Source organism: Pararge aegeria, chromosome 26, assembly GCF_905163445.1.
Source record: "Pararge aegeria chromosome 26, ilParAegt1.1, whole genome shotgun sequence".
Lineage (NCBI taxonomy): Eukaryota > Metazoa > Arthropoda > Insecta > Lepidoptera > Nymphalidae > Pararge > Pararge aegeria.
In genome coordinates this window covers 9,352,975-9,376,301 of record NC_053205.1, presented here as the reverse complement: position 1 = coordinate 9,376,301, position 23,327 = coordinate 9,352,975, and the positions used below count along the sequence as shown (strand labels likewise).

The window sequence follows — 23,327 nt, the reverse complement described above, 5'->3', positions numbered from 1 at the left end:
TACTATAACGCGAAAAGACTTGTTCCCCAACCTATTATATTTGTTTCTATTTTCGCGTTCTCATGCACATCACTAGGATTACTGCTTATATATTTGTTTCTATTTTTCGCGTTCCCATGTGCATCACTAGGGATTCTGCTCCTGTAATTGTGTTCGTATTTTTCTCGTTCTCATGAGCTGATATCACTAAGGTTATTGCTTCTATATTTGTGTTCCTATTTTCGCGTTCTCATGTGCCTCACTAAGGTTATTTATTTTATATTTGTTTAAAATTTTTGAGTTTTCATGTATATCATTAGGGTAATTGCTTCTGTAATTGTATTCATATTATTCATGAGTTGATATTATTAGGGTTATTGACTCTATTTCCGCGTTCCCATAAGCATCACTAAGGTTATTTATTTTACATTTGTTTAAAATTTTTGAGTTTTCATGTGCATCATTTGGGTAATTGCTTCTGTATTTGTTTTTCATTTCCGTAGTGGTGTGCAAATACGTCATCATCATCATCTTCATATTAACGCATTACCGACCCAATACAGGGCACGGGTCTTCTCCCACAATGAGAAGCTTTTAGGCCGGATTCCAACACGCTGGCACAGTGCGGATAAGTGTAAGTAAATAGGTTTTTGTTTAATATTATAAATAAACTAGAGGACCCCAGCGCCATCTGTCGGGCTGATTTGTGAATCTAAACCATCCAGGGTGCCACCCAAACGCATACAAAAAAATTCATTCAAATCGGTCCAGCCGTTTAGGAGGAGTTAAGTGACATACACACGCACGACAACCAAGAAATATATATATAAAGATAATCTATGTCTAAGGCGAATTAGTGAACTCCACCTAAATACAGTCAAAATTGTCAATTTTTTTTTTTATTAACGATATGCCAGCGCTCGACGACAATCCTGCCCGTTAGAAAGCAATGATAAGGTCTTGGTTGGAGCACGCTTGCCTAGAAAAAGCCTATTCACTCTAGCCTTCTACTCAAATTATACGTGGCAGGTAACACAGTTGCCGGGAGGGCGTTCCACATCTTAGCGGCACGTATCAGAAACGTGGATAAAAAACGTTTCGTGCGTGTTGATGGAATATCAACCACATAAGGATGTCACCGCTCACGGTGTCTCGCTGTTCTGTGGTAAATTACAAGATTCGGTCATTTCGCCACAATGTGTTTTCATGTGCTTTATTAGTGCAGTATTATGTGCACATTTGTACTTGCATAATTTACAAGAATAAGGCTTTTCGCCAGTGTGAGTTCGCATGTGCGACACTAAGTAACATTTTTGTGCGCATTTATAGTCGCACCACTTACAAGAATATGGAGTTTCACCAGAATGTGTGATCATGTGTCGCCGCAGATGACTGTTTCTAGCAAATTTGTACTCGCATACCTCACAAGAATATGGCTTTTCGCCAGTGTGTGTTCTCATGTGCAACACAAGGTGACTATTTTTGGCACATTTATAGTCGCATACATTACAAAAGTAATTTTTATCTCTACTGTGCGTACGCTTGTGCTTCAATAAATTAATGTTATATGCGCATTTATATTCGCATAAGTTGCAAGAATAGGGCGTTTCACCAGAGTGAGTTAGCATATGACGATGCAGGTGACTGTTTTGTGAAAACTTATAGTCGCATATCTTACAAGAGTAAGGCTTTTCGCCTGTGTGAGTTCTCATGTGCATCACTAGGCTATTATTATTTGTGCTTTTATACTCGCATATATTACAAGAATATGGCATTTTTCCGGTGTGAGTCAGCATTTGCAATGCCAAATCACTATTTCTGTCGCTTTTATAATCGCATAACTTACAATAACTAATCTTTTTAGTTGTGTGAGTTCGCATATGCCTCGCCAAATTATTACTCCGCGCACATTTATATTCGCATAGATCACACGAATAAGGCTTTTCACCGGTGTGAGTTTGCATATGCATATCAGCATGATGCTTGAATTTACTTATGTACGGACAGTATTTACAACTGTACCGCTTTAGTCTATTGTGATTATTTATGTGTTTGGACAACGAATTTTTACTTATGAAGGTTTTATTGCAAACTGCACAAATGTACACCTGTGCCTCAGTACGTGGGCGTAAACTACCTTGAGAATTATTCAATTGTAAATTCATGGCATTTTGTACAGTGTTTCGTGTAACGCACGTGCTTCGTATCACCGGAATCTCACACCGACTGTCGCAAGAACTAATATATATTGGCGATTTCTTAAGTCCTTTGAAATCGTCCTTGATGTTTATGTTTGTTTTAAAGCTGGTGTCAGATTTGTTGTCCCCATCTTTAATAGAATGTACTAATTCTCTCTTTATTATTGTATCCGTTTTTGCAGTTGAAAACATTTCTATTTTGTTATCTTTAAGTTCTGCGAGTCCCCCAGCTGAAACAAAACATTCTGACTATATTTTCGTACTAGTTTAATCGAGTTGATACAACAAAATAAATAAATATACTACGACAATACACACATCGCCATCTAGCCCCAAAGTAAGCGTATCTTGTGTTTATGGGTACTAAGATGACTGATGAATATTTTTTATTAATTCTATACATATAAACACCCAGACACTGAAAAACAATCATGTTTATTACAGAAAAAAAATTACAGTTGTGGGAATCGAACCCACGGCTTTAGACCCAGAAAGCAGGGTCGCTGCCCACTGCGCCATGCGACGGTGGTTAGGACTTCGGCTTTGCTTTCGGCGGGCCGAAAGCAAAAGTCCCTCGAGTCCCAGCACACACCTTTTAGTTTTCTTAGTTATTTGCGTTTTGATTCACAACATTTTATATAATTTTATTTCTTAACAAAAATTAACTAGAACAACTTAGCAAAATGAAACTAAATAAAATCTAAAACACGTTAGAAACCACCGAAGCGAGGAATAGTGGCTCAGATACTGGAATCATTGCCTATTTTAATGGCCAAACTAATTATTTGGTCAAGGTAACTACCCGCTCTAGGACCACCGATAGAAATAGCTCGAGCCCCCGGCCCCCACGTTCCCAAAGTCTCTTGGCCTGCTCGGCACTGGTAGCAACGACACCCACCGAGGTGGCCAAAAGTAAATAATGTACCTCTAAAGCATGTGAATTAATATTTCGGTTTAAAAAGAAATGTACAATAAAAATAAACTCGTTGTGCAGTTTACTAGAGCAGAAGGGCAACTGTATATTATTTTATAACAAATTACCAAATGAAATCTTTGAGATGTCTCTCAATGAGTTCAAAGTTTATATAAAACGTAAGCTTACAGAAAAATCCTATTATAATATTAAGGATTACTTAAACGATGGAAAAGCTGGAGTGTGAATTTCTCTAACTTCATAGCATAATATTAATTTACTGTGAGATGGTGATAACAAAAAAAAATACCCGGCTAAGTCTGTTGTGGGCTCTTCTTAGACCAGAGCGCATTTGGAACCCTCGCAGCTTTAGGTTTAAGTTGGCGAACGAAGTTGGTTACAATTATGTAAATATATATGTGTGAACGCTTCATAAGTGCATGTGTTAGGCTTTCATGAATAAAGTTTGAATTTGATGATTTGATACATATATTTATCTGCATACAAATATATTTTTTTGTATTTTATATAAAAAGAATTTCTCTGTCTAAAATTCACTTGTTTTTCTCGCCCGTCCGAAGCCGCCTTTGTAAACAGTTTTTTTTTGTTTTACAATAAAGTTAATCAATAAATAAATAAATAAAATAAATGGGCTTCTGTTTTACCTGAAATATGAGCTAACTCTGCGGAAGTGTGAGAGACATCATCCGAATTTTGAACTGCATACCTGTAAAGTATACTCGTGTCAGACAGTTATATACCCTGGCAAGGTATAAAATTCACGTGTCTCCCTGCTACTTACTGCTTATTTAATAAATCGTGGTTACTACACGATCGATGAATTCCTTAACGAAAAGGCTGCTTGGAAGCAGGTCACTGCACTCTCATCTCTCACAAAACAGAAAAATTCTAAAGATTGTTAAACTTTAAAATGATGTTGGAAAAGAGCAATCTGCTGAGTTTCTTGCCGGCTCTTCTCAGTGGAATCTGCCTTTCGAGCCGGCGGTAGAGTCACTACAAACAGACTTGACGTTTCATAAGTGCTTATTAATTAGGCCCACTTGAAATAAATGAATTTTGACTTTTGATTTTTTTTTTTTAATAATTTAAACAGGAGGTCCCGAGCTCGATTCCCGGGCAGGGGCAATTTGGGAGTTTATTATTTCTGAACTTTCTCTAGTCTGATCTGGTTTTGGCCGTGGCATTAGTTGAGTTACCACCCCACCGACAAAGACGCGCCGCTAAGCGTTGTGTTCCGGTGCGATGTCCCGTAGAAACCGATTAGGGATATCACAGCCATACTCCCTAATAGGTTAGCTCACTAACATTTTAGCCGTTAGGAGAAAGATCTTCCTGTTGTTACGGTCGGGCGCATCAATGGAGCTCCCGTTATTTGGTGACCTCGACGTGATCATGGCAGCACCACACGCTACGCATAAAAGGCTCTCAACGCTCTAAAAGCTCTCAACCCACGCAACGCTCTCAACCCACGCAACACTCTCAACCCACGCAACACTCTCAACGCACGCAACACTCTCAACGCACGCAACGCTATCAATGCTATCAACGCTCTAAAAGCTCTCAACCCACTTAACACTCTCAACGCACGCAACACTCTCAACGCACGCAACGCTCTCAACGCTATCAATGCTATCAACGCTCTAAAAGCTCTCAACCCACGCAACGCTCTCAACCCACGCAACACTCTCAACGCACGCAACACTCTCAACCCACGCAACAATCTCAACCCACGCAACACTCTCGACCCACGCAACACTCTCAACGCACGCAACACTCTCAACGCACGCAACGCTCTCAACGCTATCAATGCTATCAACGCTCTAAAAGCTCTCAACCCACGCAATACTCTCAAACCACGCAACACTCTCAACCCACGCAACACTCTCAACCCACGCAACACTCTCAACGCACGCAACACTCTCAACCCACGCAACACTCTCAACCCACGCAACGCTCTCAACGCACGCAACGCTCTCAACGCTATCAATTCTATCAACGCTCTAAAAGCTCTCAACGCACGCAACGCTCTCAACCCACGCAACGCTCTCAACTCACGCAACACTCGCAACGCTCTCAACACTATCAATGCTATCAACGCTCTAAAAGCTCTCAACGCACGCAACACTCTCAACGCACGCAACACTCTTAACGTACGCAACGCTCTCAACCCACGCAACACTCTCGACCCACGCAACACTCTCAACGCACGCAACACTCTCAACCCACGCAACACTCTCAACCCACGCAACACTCTCAACGCACGCAACGCTCTCAACGCTATCAATGCTATCAACGCTTTAAAAGCTCTCAACCCACGCAATATTCTCAAACCACGCAACACTCTCAACGCACGCAACACTCTCAACCCACGCAACACTCTCAACGCACGCAACGCTCTCAACCCACGCAACGCTCTCAACGCACGCAACGCTCTCAACGCACGCAACACTCTCAACGCACGCAACGCTCTCAACCCACGCAACAATCTCAACCCACGCAACACTCTCGACCCACGCAACACTCTCAACGCACGCAACACTCTCAACCCACGCAACGCTCTCAACCCACGCAACGCTCTCAACGCACGCAACGCTCTCAACGCACGCAACACTCTCAACGCACGCAACGCTCTCAACCCACGCAACAATCTCAACCCACGCAACACTCTCGACCCACGCAACACTCTCAACGCACGCAACACTCTCAACCCACGCAACACTCTCAACGCTCGCAACACTCTCAACGCACGCAACACTCTCAACCCACGCAACACTCTCAACGCACGCAACGCTCTCAACGCACGCAACGCTCTCAACGCTATCAATGCTATCAACGCTCTAAAAGCTCTTAACGCACGCAACACTCAACGCACGCAACACTCTTAACGTACGCAACGCTCTCAACCCACGCAACACTCTCGACCCACGCAACACTCTCAACGCACGCAACACTCTCAACGCACGCAACACTCTTAACGCACGCAACGCTCTCAACCCACGCAACACTCTCGACCCACGCAACACTCTCGACCAACGCAATACTCTCAACGCACGCAACGCTCTCAACCCACGCAACGCTCTCAACGCACGCAACACTCTCAACGCTATCAATGCTATCAACGCTCTAAAAGCTCTCAACTCACGCAACGCTCTCAACGCACGCAACGCTCTCAATCCACGCAACACTCTCAACGCACGCAACGCTCTCAACGCTATCAATGCTATCAACGCTCTAAAAGCTCTCAACGCACGAAACGCTCTCAACGCTATCAATGCTATCAACGCTCTAAAAGCTCTCAACGCACGCAAAGCTCTCAACGCACGCAACGCTCTCAACCCACGCAACGCTCTCAACCCACGCAACGCTCTCAACGCTATCAATGCTATCAACGCTCTAAAAGCTCTCAACGCACGCAACGCTCTCAAGGCACGCAACGCTCTCAACGCTATTAATGCTATCAACGCTCTAAAAGCTCTCAACGCACGCAACGCTCTCAACCCACGCAACACTCTCAACGCACGCAACGCTCGCAACGTTATAAATGCTATCAACGCTCTAAAAGCTCTCAACGCACGCAATGCTCTTAACCCACGCAACGTTCTCAACGCACGCAACGCTTTCAACGCACGCAACGCTCTCAACGCACTCATCGCTCTCAACGCACGCAACGCTCTCAATGCTCTCAACACTATCAACGCTCTAGACGCTCTCAACGCACGCAACGCCCTCAACGCGCGCAACGCTCTCGAAGCGCGCAACGCACTCAACGCTTTTCAACGTACGCAACGCTCTCGACCCACGCAACGCTTTCAAAGCACGTAACGCTCTCAACGCACTCGACGCTCTCAACGCACGCAACGCTCTCAATGCTCTCAACGCTATCAACGCTCTAGACCCTCTCAACGCACGCAACGCCCTCAACGCGGGCAACGCTCTCAACGCACTCAACGCTTTTCAACGCACGCAACGCTCTCAAACCACGCAACGCTCTCAACCCACGCAACGCTCTCAACGCACACAAGGCTTTCAACGCACGCAACGCTCTCAACGCACGCAACGCTCTCAACCCACGCAACGCTCTCAACCCACGCAACGCTCTCAACGCACGCAAGGCTTTCAACGCACGCAACGCTCTCAACGCACTCAACGCTCTCAACAAGGGTATACTAACTTGAGCTCCGAGGAGTTTGAAGCGGCACAGCGCGAGCTTGCTGCTGTACAAGGCTTGCTCGTTTCGCATTGGACCTCACCACCTCCGCTCTACCAAACACAAAACAAATTATTAACATTTCCGACCCCTACTAAAAACTCTCCGGTACACAGTCTCTCTACAACAAAATAACGAATCTAAGTATCCGTCTGGACTTTATGTTACCTGTAAAGTGAACGAGTGAAGTCACTTTTTTTTAATGTTATCAAAACCAGCCAGATAGAAATAGTACAGCCAGTGATTTTATTACACGTTTAATAAATAATAAATATTGTTTATACAAACTATATTATACATTCTCTAATAAACAAAAGTCGATATAAATAATCGTCTTACTAGAAATAATAAAAATATTAAGACAATAATAAAAATATTAAAATAATAAATCTTTATTAAGACAACTAAGGCCCATTTGTTAGTAATACAACTCAAGCTGGTTTTATTCTTCTAATTAACACCTTAGGTAATCGTTGCAGATTGGCACCGAGGACAAACCTCTGCGGTTTTTTCGTTGCTTTGATACTAACCATTTTAATGTAATTGTTTTATTTGATAAATATATTAATAAAACGACTATGTTAGTACTAATCTATATAAGAGATTTCCACCTATATATTGACTTATCACGATATCTGGCATAGAGACTTCAAATTGGGTAGGAATGTTCCTTTCGCTGAGTAGTGGTCAGCTAAGAACGGATTTTACGAAATTCTCACTATCACTATCATCACAATGAATTTCACAATCACTATCGCTATCGCAATCGCAAACGCAACCGCAGTCGCAGTGACAAACACAAACACAATCACAATAACAATCACTATCACATCACAATCACAATCACGATCACGATATCTATTTCTTTAGCACGACAGAGTATTGATGCCTAGGTTTAGTTTACTCATATCCAATCTATATTTATATGGATTTGATATGTGTAACAAATTCTAAACCCGATGGCATTGATATTCATTTCGATTCATGGTGTAGGCCTGTAATAATTGGAGACCGCGGATCAATAAAACTTTCACTATTGTTATCACTCATAACTATTTTATTATCAATCAACAATCAAAATTAATCAAAATAAACAAACAAGTAATACTTACATATTCTAAAGTTTCATAATTATGTTATAATTTTGCTGTCAATTTTAATGTATTTCGTTAGTGTATGTGTTATTTTCTTTGTACTAATTTTTAGTATTAAGTATACTGTTTGGGCCTTAATAAATAAAATAAATAAAATAAAATAAAATAAAAAAAAGTAAATTAATTGGAGATGTTGTCACTTTAGTGTCCGTAGACCGAATGTGTCTCCACTGTACAACTCTGCTTATAAATACTCGCGTAGCGGTGGGGTTCGGCAATTCGAAAACAACAATGTTGCGTCATTAATTGATATTTATGAATCAACACTTTTTGGTTTGCGCCGATAGGCCTACTGGGGATCCCGCCATGTAAAATAATGGGAACGTGTGGGCATTAGAGGCGGCCGAGAGGCACGCGGGGGTAAGCGGCGGCGAGATGCCAGCGAGCGCCGGGCAGGCGGGCGAGGGCCTGCATGCGGCGCGCAGCCAGCGGACGCGCGCGCTGCGCCCGGGCGGCGGCGACGCAGGCGCGGCGTGCGACGGCGGCGGCGCGAGCGGCGGCGGCGGCGGCGGCGCGACGAGCGCTGCGGCGGCGGCTTGCTGGCGCTGCGGCCGCAGGCATCGCGGGCGGTGCCTGTTCGCTAATTATACCTGCGACGAGTGCCACCAGCGCGGGCACATCAAGGTCATGTGCAAAAGTGTGCGTAAAAGTGAGGTGAAGTGTCAAAGTTTTATCAGTGAGAGTTCGGATGAGGACTTTTTTAATATTGACATTATTACTCAAGGTAACAAGCCATATTATTTAAAAGTAAAGGTAGAAGATAGTTTTTTAGAAGTCGAAATCGACACGGGTAGCCGAATATCGGCCATTAACGAAGAATGTTACGAGAAACTATTTAAACATAAAGAGATTGTGAAAGATAATTTAATTTTGCGCAGTTACTCGGGGTCACGTATTGATTCCCTCGGATATATATTAGTACGGGTACAACTTAAGTCGGTTATTAGTAAAGATTTGCGGTTGTATATTATTCAAGGCGGTAATAGGCCTTTGCTCGGTAGGGACTGGCTCCGCGCTTTAAAGATAACGCAAATAAATATTAACGAAATAATAGAGGAGGATCAATTTGTGACCCGCTTGTCCAAGGAATTTCCAGAGGTATTTAGTGAGAAGCGGGGAACTTGTAACCGAAAGCTACAATTACAGCTCACAGATAGTACCGGAGTGTATGTACGGGCGCGCGCTGTACCGCTGGCGCTTCGCGAACGCGTCGAAAGGGAACTCGCACGGCTCGAGTCCGACGGTACGATTTACCGCGTCGATCATTCCGACTTTGGTACACCGATCGTGCCGGTAGTCAAAAGTAATGGAGATATCCGAATTTGTGGGGATTACAAAATAACGATTAATCCTAAACTAAAAAGAGATTACTATCCATTGCCTCGTATTGACGAGTTATTTACCAATTTAAGCAATGGCGAGGAATATAGTAAAATTGACCTTCGCCACGCCTACGAGCAGGTCCTTCTAGAAGAAAGTTCTCAAAAGTATACCGCAATCACGACACATATCGGAACGTTTATATACCGCCGGACGCCGTACGGATTATCGTGCGTACCTGAAAAATTCCAAAAGTTAATGGAAGAGACCTTACGGGGGGTACCAGGTACGGTAGTTTTTCTCGATGACATATGTGTGACGGGTCAGAATAGACAGGCACATCTGAACAATCTGCGAGCTGTATTGGAGCGATTACGGCAGGCCGGCCTAACAGTTAAATTAAACAAATGTAAATTTTTACAGAAAAATGTAAACTATCTGGGCTTTGTAATAGATAAGGAGGGCTTACACCCCGATTCTGAGAAGCTGAAGGCGATTCACGAAATCCCAACGCCCAAAGATGTGACGCAACTTAAAAGTTTTTTGGGCCTAATTAATTATTACGGTAGATTTATCCCAAATCTAAGTACAATTTTGTATCCGCTGCATGCGCTGTTAAAAAGAAAAAATCAATGGAATTGGGATTTGCATTGCGACACCGCCTTTAAATCGGCCAAAAAGGCTTTGCTAGGCAAGCGTGTATTGGCCCACTACGAGGAAGGGCGGCCGCTCGTGCTATCAGTAGACAGCAGTGCTTACGGAATCGGGGCCGTGCTAGCCCATCGCTACGAAGACGGACAGGAACGGCCTGTCAGCTGTGCGTCCCGCACACTTAACGAGGCTGAGAAAAAATACAGTCAATTAGATAAAGAAGCTTTAGCAATATATTTTGGTATAACAAAACATCATCAGTTTTTATTTGGTAGACATTTCGTATTAAAAACGGACCATAAACCGTTAACGTTTATATTCGGTAGTAATAATGGTATTCCCCAAACAGCGGCAAGTAGGTTACAGCGATGGGCCGTGCGACTGGCGGGTTACGATTTTTCGATCGAGTTTGTACGATCGAAAAACAATGGGCCCGCAGACGCATTATCGCGTCTACCGATTTTGCACGAGCAATCGCGCACACACCCTGCCCAACAAGTAACTTATACTAACTTACTTGAGGAAATGCTACCGGTTAACTTTAAACAGATTGCTAATGAATCTCAGAAAGATTCCGTATTATGTAAAATAATAAAATATGTAATGTTCGGTTGGCCGGCGTCTGTCGTTAGTAATGAAGAGAAGGCATATTTTATTCGTAAAAGCGAAATTTGCGTGGATTTGGGATGCCTGATGTATAAGTACAGGGTGATCATCCCATCGGGATTAAGGAAAACAGTCCTGAGAGAACTACACGAGGGACACCTTGGGATGAATAAAATGAAAAATATTTCGCGAAATTATGTATATTGGCCGAATATAGACAATGACATCGAAGAGCTATGCCGCTCGTGCCCTGCTTGCCGGCACGTGCGGGATGCACCAGCTCGCGCCCCCTTGCATCCCTGGGAGTTTCCTCAGCATCCGTGGCAACGTTTACACGCGGACTTCGCGGATTGCGGTGGTAAGCGGTACCTCATTATAGTCGATGCACACTCTAAGTGGATAGAGGTGGTTGAGATGTTAAAAACAACCGCTAGTGTGACAATTAACTCTTTAAGATCCGTTTTTGCGCGATTTGGTCTCCCTTGCCAATTAGTGACAGACAACGGCCCTCCCTTCCTCTCCGAGGAGTTCAAGACGTATTGCCTTAAGAACTGTATTAAACACACGACATCAGCACCCTATCGACCTCAAGGAAATGGTGAGGCGGAAAACGCGGTTAAGACGGTGAAGAAAATAATAAAGCGAGCTAAATATGAAAGGGAGGACATATCAGTGGCATTAAACAGATTTCTGTTCCAATATCGAAATTGTGATCATGCGACCACTAAGGTTTCACCCGCCGTGGCTTTACTAGGTCATAGACTAAGGAGCAGGTTGGATGCCTTGCGGCCAGACGTTACTTCAACTGTCCGCGAGGAACAGGATAAGCAGAGAGCTAGGAGCACAGGGTGTAATAGGGCATTCGGCATAGGCGAAGCGGTACTGGTACGCGATTATACCAAAAGAACGGGGAAATGGTCTGAGGGTTTAATTTCGGAGCAAACGGGGCCAGTATCATATAAAGTCAAAGTGGGTAACGGAACGGAGTGGCGCAGACATCAAGACCAGCTTGCTCCGCTTAAGAATAATAATAATAGGTATTCCTTGTCTCGTGCTAGCCAACCGGAGGGGGAAAATAGTACTAGCGGTGCCAATGTCGAAAGCGACACCGAAACACCCAGTGTTGGTCAGCCATCTCAGATAAAGGAAGCAAAAGAGCATTCCGACCATGAGGATGCGCAGGAGGCATCAGTTTCTGTGGAATCGGTCCCTTTTCCGCTTCCTGTGGTAAACCCTCCAGTGCCGGGTGCTTCGGCGCGCGCTTTGAGAGCATACAAACGTTATAATAACCTAAGTAATAATTAGAGTACGTATAATATAAGAACACTTTTGTTATTGCACTTATTGTTATACTTTAAAGGGAGGTATGCAAGGTAGTTCCATAATAAATGTCAGTTAGCATCCGACGCGTGTTTTATTACTCAGCACGACACAGTACCTCCATGGTGATGTGAAAAGCTGTGATATTTATTGTTTTAACCCCTGTCAATCAATAAGACTCCTAGTAGTTAAAATTTCGTAAAATCTGTTTATCATAAATAATTGATTACTTCTTTCACTTGGCATGTATTTTATGCCACGCGAAGCGGGCGGGTAACGGCTAGTTAATTATATTATAGATTGACATTATATGAAAAGAAACATACAAGACAGTTCAGTTCACCGTAGAAGCACCGCCATTAAGTGTTGTCAGTTTAATAGGTGAGTCCAACTTTCCCTAAATATGTTATTTAGGGCCGATTTCACCAATCAATGTTTGCTACTTTAGCGGCCTGTTAAGTTTAAGTTTTAACGGACTGTTGGTGTAAACAAGTGTCCTACCACGCGCCAACAATTTATTATCTTTCTTGACGGGCTGCTAAATTTAATTGCTGGTGTAAAGGTCCGTTAAATATATAACAGATGATTAGCGATGATCAAATGTAAAAATGGACACCATTTTATTTTTTAAATATTGTTTTAGAAAGTTTAGATACAGACGATTGTATATCGAGAGAGTTTAAGAGCATAGACCCATATGTTTCCCCAAAGCGGGTTGATGGTCTTTAACGATTATCATCGGCTTGACGTGCTTTTTGAGGAACCGGTATGGACCTGTTTAGGCTGGATTACCTAATTCCGGACTAGCTCTGAGAATTTCTTACTACAAACCCCAATTAACAATTTTTGGTTCGAACCAGGAACTCGTGATACGTAGTTGACCAATTAAACAGTTATATTGATATGGCTATACTATTGCTTAGTGTAATATATAATTCCCATTATCTCTATAATAGTATCTATATAGAACTCAGGGCGAAAAAAAACTAAAAAGAAAGCAGGTATACAAAAACATTTTTTTATAAAAATGTAATGTGTAAAAATTTGAAATTAATCCCTATACTCAATTTTAAGTATCGTAAACTAACACACGGACACTTTTACACATACTAATAGATATATGTAGTTATTAGTTTTTATCGCAGCTTGCCGCTTCGCAATATATACACCTTGCTGCGTGATAGATGGATCCACCAATAAAATACATTAGCCGCATCACCCGTGCGATTTGTTCGTGTTTAGTGTTCCCTACTTCCATGCTAAAATGAATGCAAACGTTGCTGCGTGAAAAATGGAAAAAAAAAAACAATAAAAACTCACTCGCAGCTTCGCCCGTGCAAATTATTCGCGTGCACAGTGTTCCTTACTTCCATATCAATATATTAAATGCGAACGTTGCTGCGTGAAACGATGTACCAATAAATACACACTCGCTTTTATCATTAAAAAACAAAAGCAGAAAAAAAAACAAATAATTCTTAATTATGCCGCCATCAATGAAAAATGTTATTTAAAAAAAAAAACATTTTGATAACGAGCAAAATTTCAAATCAAGCTTCCATATTTAACATTCATCGAATAAAAACCTTTTTCGTCTAACATATTATTCGAATGTATAAAATAGTATTTGTTGGGGTCCTCACGGCCGCTTTGATGTGTATATAAATAAAACTAAGTGGACTGTATATAAAGCTGGTTATAATGAGAATAACAACGTTATTAACAATTGTCTATAAAATCGTTGATCGCGTCGTCCGTTTGCGAGTGCCTTTCGCCGCCGCGACCGTGCGATGTCCCCGTCGACTCGCCTGCCCCCCCGCGCATCTCCTCCCGTGCGTTACAAACAAGTATATCGTTCCCGCACAGTATTACTTGTATGTAAATATATTCAATCTAACCAAATTAAGCTTTAAATATATCCGATTGTGATTTGTAATAAAAAAAAATCTTTGAATTATAACACTAACCAAAGAATGCACTCCATTACGAGCGCCTTATTTTGGAATACTAAGATTTATAAAGTATAGTGCTATATTTACATAATGTTTTCTTTTTGACAATCACCTTTGTGGATCTTCCAAGTATACGTGACATTGGTGAAATACAACGTGCCGATATGGCACACCTAAAAGCCAAAAAAAGCAAAAGAAGAAGACGAAAATAGTATTACGCTTCTGAAGGACCAATGTAGGTATAAAAAACAGGCATTTCTTTTTGGTAGTTTCAAATCACTGAGTAATGTGAGAGTGTCTTTCGCCTGATGCTTGATTTATTTATAGTCTGTCAAATGTTTGTCATAAAACGTAAATTGTGTTAACATAACAACATTTGATGCCCCGTTGGCTGACGCCTTGTTGCGGGTTTATTGGTGAAATTGGCCCTTAAGATACTGTATGAGCTCGACCGAAACCTTTTCAGGTGGTACGCAGACTTTTTCCTTAAAATGGCGTAAAAATCATCGATTCGCTCCTGAGCGAACATCCCAGACGCCGAACAGAACCTCGGCAAACCCAACAGTATCCTAAACACATTGGTAGTTTACCCACAGGCCTCCCATGTCGAAGGTTTAGAAGGACAGTAGGCTTTAAACAACATTACTTGCTTGTTTTTCTAACGCAATTAGCTTTATGAAAATTAAGCTTAATTTGATATAAGTACTCCGCGACAGCAGGAGAATCTGTATGGTGCAATTAATAATTTCTTCAATCCTTTTACTCCACACAAAACCGATCTTCGGCAATGTACCCTCTACGCACGTTTCGCTCCGAAACCGGAGCATCCTCAGGAGAAATTTTTAAGTCTTAACCATCTTTTTGGTGTGGAGTATAAGGATTGAAGGAATTATAAATTACACCATGCAGATTCATGGTTTTCGCAGAGTATAGAAAATTAAGCTAAATTTTCATAATATATTATGGATTTCCGCAAAGTACGCCTGCAACACTACGCTGAAGATTTCTGTACATTTAATATATTTTGAAAATTTTGATCGGGGGATGCTTTATAATCGATCCTGAGTCCAAAACAGATTTTTATTTAATTTTTGTCTATCTGTCTGTCTGTCTGTCTGTCTGTCTGTCCGGGCAAGTCCTGAAAACTACTGAACGGATTTAAATAAAATTTGGAATAGCTAAATTGTGGTAGCTGGTATTCCGGGTCAACATATAGGCTACTTTTTATACCGATAAACAATAAGTTTCTTCCGGGAAACGGAATGAAGAATTTATCACTTTCATAGCTCCGTTAAATTTGAACGGATTTAAAAAAAAAGCTTGTATTGTCTAATTTTAATGATGATCTGATAAATATTGTCGGAGATAAAGGACATAACTCTTCACAGATACTAGCAAGTCGCAAGGCACATGGTAAAACGATCGAAAGCATGCGTATTGCGTACCATCCTACTGATATTATAAATGCGAAAGTTAATGAAGATGGATGTATATATGGATGGGTGTAAGTATGGATGGATGGTTTTAGTGTATATTTTACTACGGTTTTCTGTAAATTGGCTGAAAAATAACGGTGTTTTCTAAAGATGTCATACCGACTTAGAGTTTTACTGGCGTACGCCACGAAAATGATGGATGATACATAAAAATAATGTACTACATGTTTAAAGTAATCGTGAATATCTACAAAAGAATCCGGGAGGCTATATGTCGCAATGTTATGGTTAAGTTTGTGCCTTGCTTTTTTTATAATATTTCTTTAAAAACACTGGTATAATTGTAAGATGTTGACATTTATATCATGATACTAATCCTTATCCAAATAAATAGTTTCATAAATATTAATTTTGATTATATACCAGCAAATTCCTTTTTAAATTATTCAAATTGAATCTATCGCTTAGAAGTTGCGACGGGTATAGAAACGCCGCTGCATTTTTCTTGCTTTTTGCGCCCGGCCGCGAATAACATAGTTTAGAAATAAAACTGGACCTGGTGGCATTTCGTTTCTAGGTTTTTTTTAGTGATATTAAAACCTCTAATAACCGATTTAGTGCAGACGAAGTTGCGCGGGTCAGCTAGTAGGAAATAAGGGAATACTATTTTATGGTGATTCTGACGTATATACGGGCGCAAATCGCCACCTGTCGGTAATAATTGGCAACTATTGATATTTATGATATAGTTTATCGTTAAAGTGAATATTTTATTATAGAAATATTTGAAATATATCAGATTTATATTCATATAGTTATTTGTTAACATAAACCCGTTACTTATAACTGTCTGATATTTAATAGACACTGTTTTGACTGTTTGAATGTTTTCAAGATGTTTGATGTTCCATTTATTGTTAAAATACTTTATTTACTGTGAAAATGTTCAAATTAATATCTTATACAATTAATATCATTATTTTGTATCAAACTTTATTATTTCATTCAATAAGTCTTTCTTTATTTCATTTCAAATCTTGCCTGCAGCGCCATCTTTAGACTGACTAATGTTTGTTGCAATTAACAGAACAAACCTCTGTATTATATAAATGATTAATCATTTTAAGTAATTTAAATTGATTAAATATTTATTATAAATATTAAGGAATATTTTAAGAATTATTTTGCAGTACCGAATGTAATTTGTTTGTTTCAAAAGAAGTTGTATTTGCTATATCCGTTTCAGCCATTGTAAGGAAACTATAAAAGCGTTTAATTTATGTAAAACGGCTCGGTTCTATACTAGCAATTTTGCGAAAATAAACTACGTGATAAATTTTATGTTATTTTATTATAATGGACACCGAGCGTGAAAACCCTGGCATATCGCCGACATATACTACCTTGTTAACAGAACAAAGCGATCTCACCTGGAAATTCCCGCTCGCATGCTCATTGTACTCATGTTCATGTTTAAACTCCTCAAAGCAAAGTGTACATCCAAAGGTGGCACTTTCACAAAGATTTTTGTCCATTTCTTCTTTTTCAATAGTTCCAATTAACTCGTCGTTGTTATTGTGAACTTGTTTGCCATCTTCATTCAACAGTTTTATGCCTTCATCACCCATCACAGTATCATAGTAAACTTCTTTTTTAACTTCTACAGCTTTCTCGAATTCTGTTGGTGTATCTACATCAGGATGTTCTACGTGAAAGTCGAAGTGGTCAGGTCCTAGGATTGTTGATATTAAATTGATCTTCGGTCGGTAATCTGTATGTTTTACCGACTGTATATGTTGCAATGTAATCTGAAACAATTCGAGTGGAGTATTTTCAATCTTGTTACGTAGGCATACCCGCGGGATAGCCATAGTATGCCCGTTAGCCAAGAAGCGGTCGTATCGCATCATAAATAAATAATAAATAAATACACACATCGCCATCTAGCCCCAAAGTAAGCGTAGCTTGTGTTATGGGTACTAAGATGCCTGGTGAATATTTTTATGAATTATATACATAAATACTTAGAAAATACAAATAAACACCGAGACACTGAAAAACATTTCCTATAACACAGGTTTATACCTAGCTTAGGGACAGTTGATTTCTGTATATCCGTGTTAATTATAACATTAATATAAGTTATACCTATTGTGCAGATGTAATGTAAAGTGTACCTATGTTTTATTGAACAATAAACAAAGAAATAAATAAATAAACATTCATACTCATCACGCAAACATTTTTCAGTAGTGGGAGTCGAACCCACGACCTTGGGCTCAGAAAGCAGTCATGTTCAAGTTACGTCGGCGAATTCCGGAGGCTAACTTGGAGTCGTGATGCGATACCTTTTTTACCACGCTTCCTATGGGAATTAATTGTAAGAACTAGGCTAGGGAGCTCGTGCTACGAAACGGCCGATCATAATGATAATTTTAGTTTCAATATTATAATAATTATTAATGTAACTCTTAGACTAATAAATGTATATTAGTCTTAACATTTTTTTATTCTGTACCCTGCTGCAAATTCAAATTCATTTATTTCAAGTAGGCCTACTTTATAAGCATTTTTGAAACGTCAAGTATGTATGTTTGTAGTGACTCTACCACCGGTTCGGAAAGCAGATTCTACCGAGAAGAGCCGGCAAGAAACTCAGTAGTTGCTCTTTTCCAACATCAACATTTACAATCATTTTGCGGGAGATGAGAGTGAGGCTGGCTGCTTCCAATCTACCTTGTCATTGAGGAATTCATCAAATGTATAATAACCTCGCTGTACTAGATGATGCGACCCCAAATATAAGTATCTGAAGCTACACACAAAAATAAATGTGAAATAATTAAACTTTTGATATAAATACGGGTGGATTTTCGATACACTTCAGTTCTACGTGGACTCGAACGATGCAAAGATACCTCCCGGTGTCTTAGTCGTTTATCAAGAGCTTTCTGTGACAGAGATTGTCCGCGAAAGTGTTAACACCTTATAAAAATTAAGCTTAATTTGCTATACTCCGCGCAAAGCAGAACAATATGTATGGTGTAATTTATAATTTCTTTAATCCTCATACTCCACACCAAACAGATCTTCGGCAATGTAGCCTCTACGCACTCTTGTGCATCCTCAGTTGTTGACTTTAAAATGAATAATTGCTCAGACAAATATAGAGTATGGCAAGTCAAGTTTTATTTTCATAATATATCATGGATTTCCGCAAAGTAACGCCTGCTTCTATCTAATATTAACACCTTGCTGATTCCTGTCGCCAAGCAGAATTATTAAAATCCCGTGTTCCGGTCTGAAGGGTGTGAGTTTCGGCGACTATTATAATGTTTGGCCTCTCCCCAATCAAGAATTGAATTGAAAATTGTCTTCGTCCAAGTTCGGGCTTGCTATACAAAGTTTGGGCAAAATCAAACACAAATATTATAACCTCTATAGTACAAAAATAATTATTTAAACCGGTTATAATTTGTCGCAGTTATGGTGTGAAATCGTCAAATTTCATCCCCTCTCCCAAAAGAACCGAGCTTAATGTCGGGATAAAAAGTATCCTATATCACTTCTAACACTTCCAAGAGTATGTGTACAAAGTTTCATGAGGATTGGTTAAGTAGTTTTTGCGTGAAAGCGTAACAAACAAACTTACATTGACATTTATAATATTAGTAGGGTAGGGATGTAGAAATTTTACTCACAATTTTATGCTTCTCAACTAAGTCCAGCATCAGTGAACGGGCCTTCAAGGTCTGGTCTCTAAATCTACTGAAGTTCATCAATCTCTGAGCGCAGTGTGCGCAAAGTGTCTGCCTCAGATTTCCTTGATCACACGACTGGAACATCTGCATTGTTTTGTTTATTAATTTATTAAGGTCACTGACAAAATATATACATATATATACCATATGTATACTTACTCGTATAATGAAACTGTAACTGAAATATTTCTGTACATTTAATATATTTTAAAAATGTTGACCGGGGGATTATTTATTATCGATACTGAGTCCAAAACAATTTTTAATAAATTTTTGTCTGTCTGTCTGTCTGTCTGTCCGGGCATCCCGTGAAAACTACTGAACGGATTGAAATAAAATTTGGTATAATGGTAGCTGATATTCCAGGTCAACATATAGGATACTTTTTATCCCGATAAACAATAAGTTTCCTACGGGAAATGGGAAGAAAGTTTTTCTAAGATATTAAAACTGATTATAATAGATTTGAAGCAGACCAAGTTGCGCGGGTCAGCTAGTACAGTAATAAACTTGTACAATATTTTACACATTCACTTATATGTATATCGTATAAAATGTGACCATGGCATTCTAATAAAAATATGAAAATTTTGTTTAACATATTAAAAGTGATTATAACCGATTTGAAGCAGACGAAATTGCGCGGGTCTGCTAGCACAGTAAAAAAAAACTTGTACAATATTTTACACATTCACTTATATGTATATAGATATCAAGTGACCATGGCATTCTAATAAAAATAATAATCATAATAATATTATAAAAATAAAGCTTAATTTGCTATACTTCGCGAACAGCAGAAGAATCTGTATTATGTAATTTATAATTTCTTCAATCCTTATACTCCACACCAAACAGATCTTCGGCAACGTAGGGCACGTTTCTCTCAGAAACCGGAGCATCCTCAGGAGATGTTGACTTTACAATGAATAATAGTTAAAAAGCTCAAGTAAATTACTGCACTATATTTTTCATCCGTATTATTATATACTAAAAACACATGTCAAGGACTTTACATCTGCCGCTGAGAAATAACATTTTAAAATCAGACAGTCTGTGGCTGTAAGGCTGTCTATGTGATATAACCGTTGCATGGAATTTAAGAAAATGGTTCATGGAATCATGAAAAGCATATGACAGACATTCTTCAGCAATCCTGTGAGAGTAATTCTATACAACACATCAACTTATATAATAGGTAAATCACTCACAGAATATCCGGTCAATTGTTCATACGCTTGTTCCAATTTGTGTTTACTCATTAGAAATAGCCTACTGTCCGTATCCAGGCATAACATGCAAACCTGTGAATATATTTCTAGTTACTAATTTCATTGTCATCACTTAAACCAAATGACATATCCATAACTGGACAAAAAATCCAGTCCTGGGCCACTTGTTTCCATTGTCTCCCAGTGACTCATTTGATGTTGTCCGTCCAACAATGTAGCAAGGAGTTTTAATATTAAATTTAATCTGATCGAATCATGTTATTTATTCATCATCATCTTCTCCTCTTAAGAATGAGAAGGGGTTAAGGTTGTAGTCGAATATGCTGGCCCAGTGCGGATTGGTGGAGACAGGCCATGCTTTGTTGGGAGGCATCTACTGTGGCTAGTTACCACTCTACCGACAAAGACGTACTGCTAAGCGATTGATGTTGTCCGTCCAACAACGTAGCAAGGAGTTTTAATATTAAATTTAATCTGATCGAATCATATTATTTATTCATCATCATCATCTCCTCTTAAGAATGAGAAGGGGTTAAGGTTGTAGTTGAATATGCTGGCCCAGTGCGGATTGGTGGAGACAGGCCATGCTTTGTTGGGAGGCATCCACTGTGGCTAGTTACCACTCTACCGACAAAGATGTACTGCTAAGCGAAGCATTTCGGTACAATGTCGCATAGAAACCAATTTGGGTTTAACATAACTGCCATACTCCCTAAAAGTTTAGCCTGTTACCATCTTAGACTGCATCATTCACCAGTGGGTGAAATTGCAATCAAGGGCTAACTTGTAGTGGAATGCATAAAATAAAGAAAAATCTCAGGTTGGTCCAAAAATTTTTAGCTATTAGTACCAGACCAGATTTAGTAAATTGACAGTATTGTGTGCCTCGGAGAGCGTATAAAGGCGACAGTCTCGGTCTCTCAGTCTATTACTTGTGGGGTAGCAGTTTTAAGGAGAGAAGACTCTATGAAAGAGAAATGCCAGGCCTGGTAGTGTAATATTGCTAGGATGAGGTTGATGTAAAAGTTACCTGCACTATTGAAGGAATGGCTCCAGTTTCAATTTCCCTGAAACCATTTTCTGTTTCATATATGTCATCTATGACATGCTGCATGCAGACCGCAGCAGAGTCGGGGAGCTGAGTGTCTTGTTTGCCGAGAGATCTTAGCCAAGCTGCACGGAGACATTCTTCACTGGGTAAACTGGAAATTAACATTAGCTTTACTAAAGCTGACTCTTCTCAGCAGAATCAGCTTAGGTACTATAAACGGACTGACATAATGTTTTAAAAGTGTTTATAAAATAGGCCTCATCATCATCATATCAACCCATTATCAGCCCACTACAGGGCATATCTCCTCCCACAGTGAGAAATGGTTCTTCATCTTTTCCTGGGCCTGTCTCCGTACTTTGTTGGCCTGGACCGTCTATTGTACGTGTGGTTGCTGATAAGGCACCTCGCTGGATCACTGAGAAGGGGTAAAGGTGTAGTGCAGATTTCTGGCCTCCACACAACTTGGAGAACATTATAAAGAACTCTCAGGCATGCAAGATTCCTCACGATGTTTTCCTTCACCGTTGAAGCGAATAATATTTTAATTACTTAAAACGCACATAACTTTGAAGAGGTCCATGCTGGCTATTGAACTCGACCCCCTCCGAAAGTGAAGTCGAGTTTCCACCCACTTGTCTATAACCGCTACAAAATAGGCCTACTTGAAATCAAATTATGAATTAAGTTACTTGTCCTATAAAGTTATAAACATAGGGTAAAAGTCAACTAAAATATACTCACCCGTGAAAAGTAATCGCATCGAGTCTGACCATTCCGTCAGCCGTGGATGCACGGTCCGGAGTGTTGCTGCAGGTAGGTACACAATATTGCATTTTCAGCCTTCCTGTAGGCCTGGTAGGAGTGCGTATCCTGAGCTCTTGCCTCACAGTTCCCTAGTCATAACCCTGAGCGAGGCTAGTGGACAATCGCAGCATTACAAGTGGCGAGCATAAAATCGATAATGTAAATCAACAGAAATCACTGATCTATGTTGTTGGCTGTTGCTGAATGTTATTGAAAATGGAACTTGGACGAAGGCAATTTTCGATTCAATTCAATGTTGTCTTGGTTGAAGAGAGACCAAGCATTATAATAGTTTTATTCCTCTTCTTCTTTTCTAAGGAGAATGGCATGAATGGGGAGCATAGACCAGTAAATAAATAATTAGGAGAAACAGGAGAGACTAGACAAGAACATACAGGACACAGAATCAATTCAATTCAATTCTTGTTTATGGCTTTTGTCTGTGCCAACTGGGCACAAGGTACTTCGCCAATGTCTTGTAGATGAAGAAGGCACGAAGGAGATTGATCGGTGAAACTAATGAAAAGTTAATTTTGAATTTGTACCAAGAAATAGTTGTTATTAGCTAGTTAGCTCTTTAACCTAAGGCAGCACAGACAACACATGCATATATATCTACCACGGATATTTTTTGTACATTACACTTTAATTTTATTACTTACTATATATTTACATAAAAATCTACAATAAGGACTAAAAACAAACATTAAAAAACATTT

General features: G+C 40.0%; 1 protein-coding gene across 1 annotated transcript in view; it reads right to left on the bottom strand.

Moving 5' to 3' along the window:
* The window catches only part of LOC120635460 (zinc finger protein 271-like), a 40,097-nt gene extending 17,086 nt beyond the window's left edge, over positions 1–23,011 (bottom strand). Inside the window, exons 1-8 of the mRNA XM_039906486.1 lie at positions 22,546–23,011; positions 21,781–21,952; positions 20,730–20,822; positions 19,459–19,602; positions 17,188–17,565; positions 7,283–7,371; positions 3,756–3,817; positions 1,178–2,407 (exon numbers count right to left, since the gene is read on the bottom strand). Coding sequence (XP_039762420.1) covers positions 1,178–2,407; positions 3,756–3,817; positions 7,283–7,371; positions 17,188–17,565; positions 19,459–19,602; positions 20,730–20,822; positions 21,781–21,952; positions 22,546–22,637 — 2,260 coding nt within the window. The 5' untranslated portion in view covers positions 22,638–23,011. The remainder of the gene's footprint in view (positions 1–1,177; positions 2,408–3,755; positions 3,818–7,282; positions 7,372–17,187; positions 17,566–19,458; positions 19,603–20,729; positions 20,823–21,780; positions 21,953–22,545) is intronic.
* Positions 23,012–23,327: the final 316 nt, after the last annotated feature.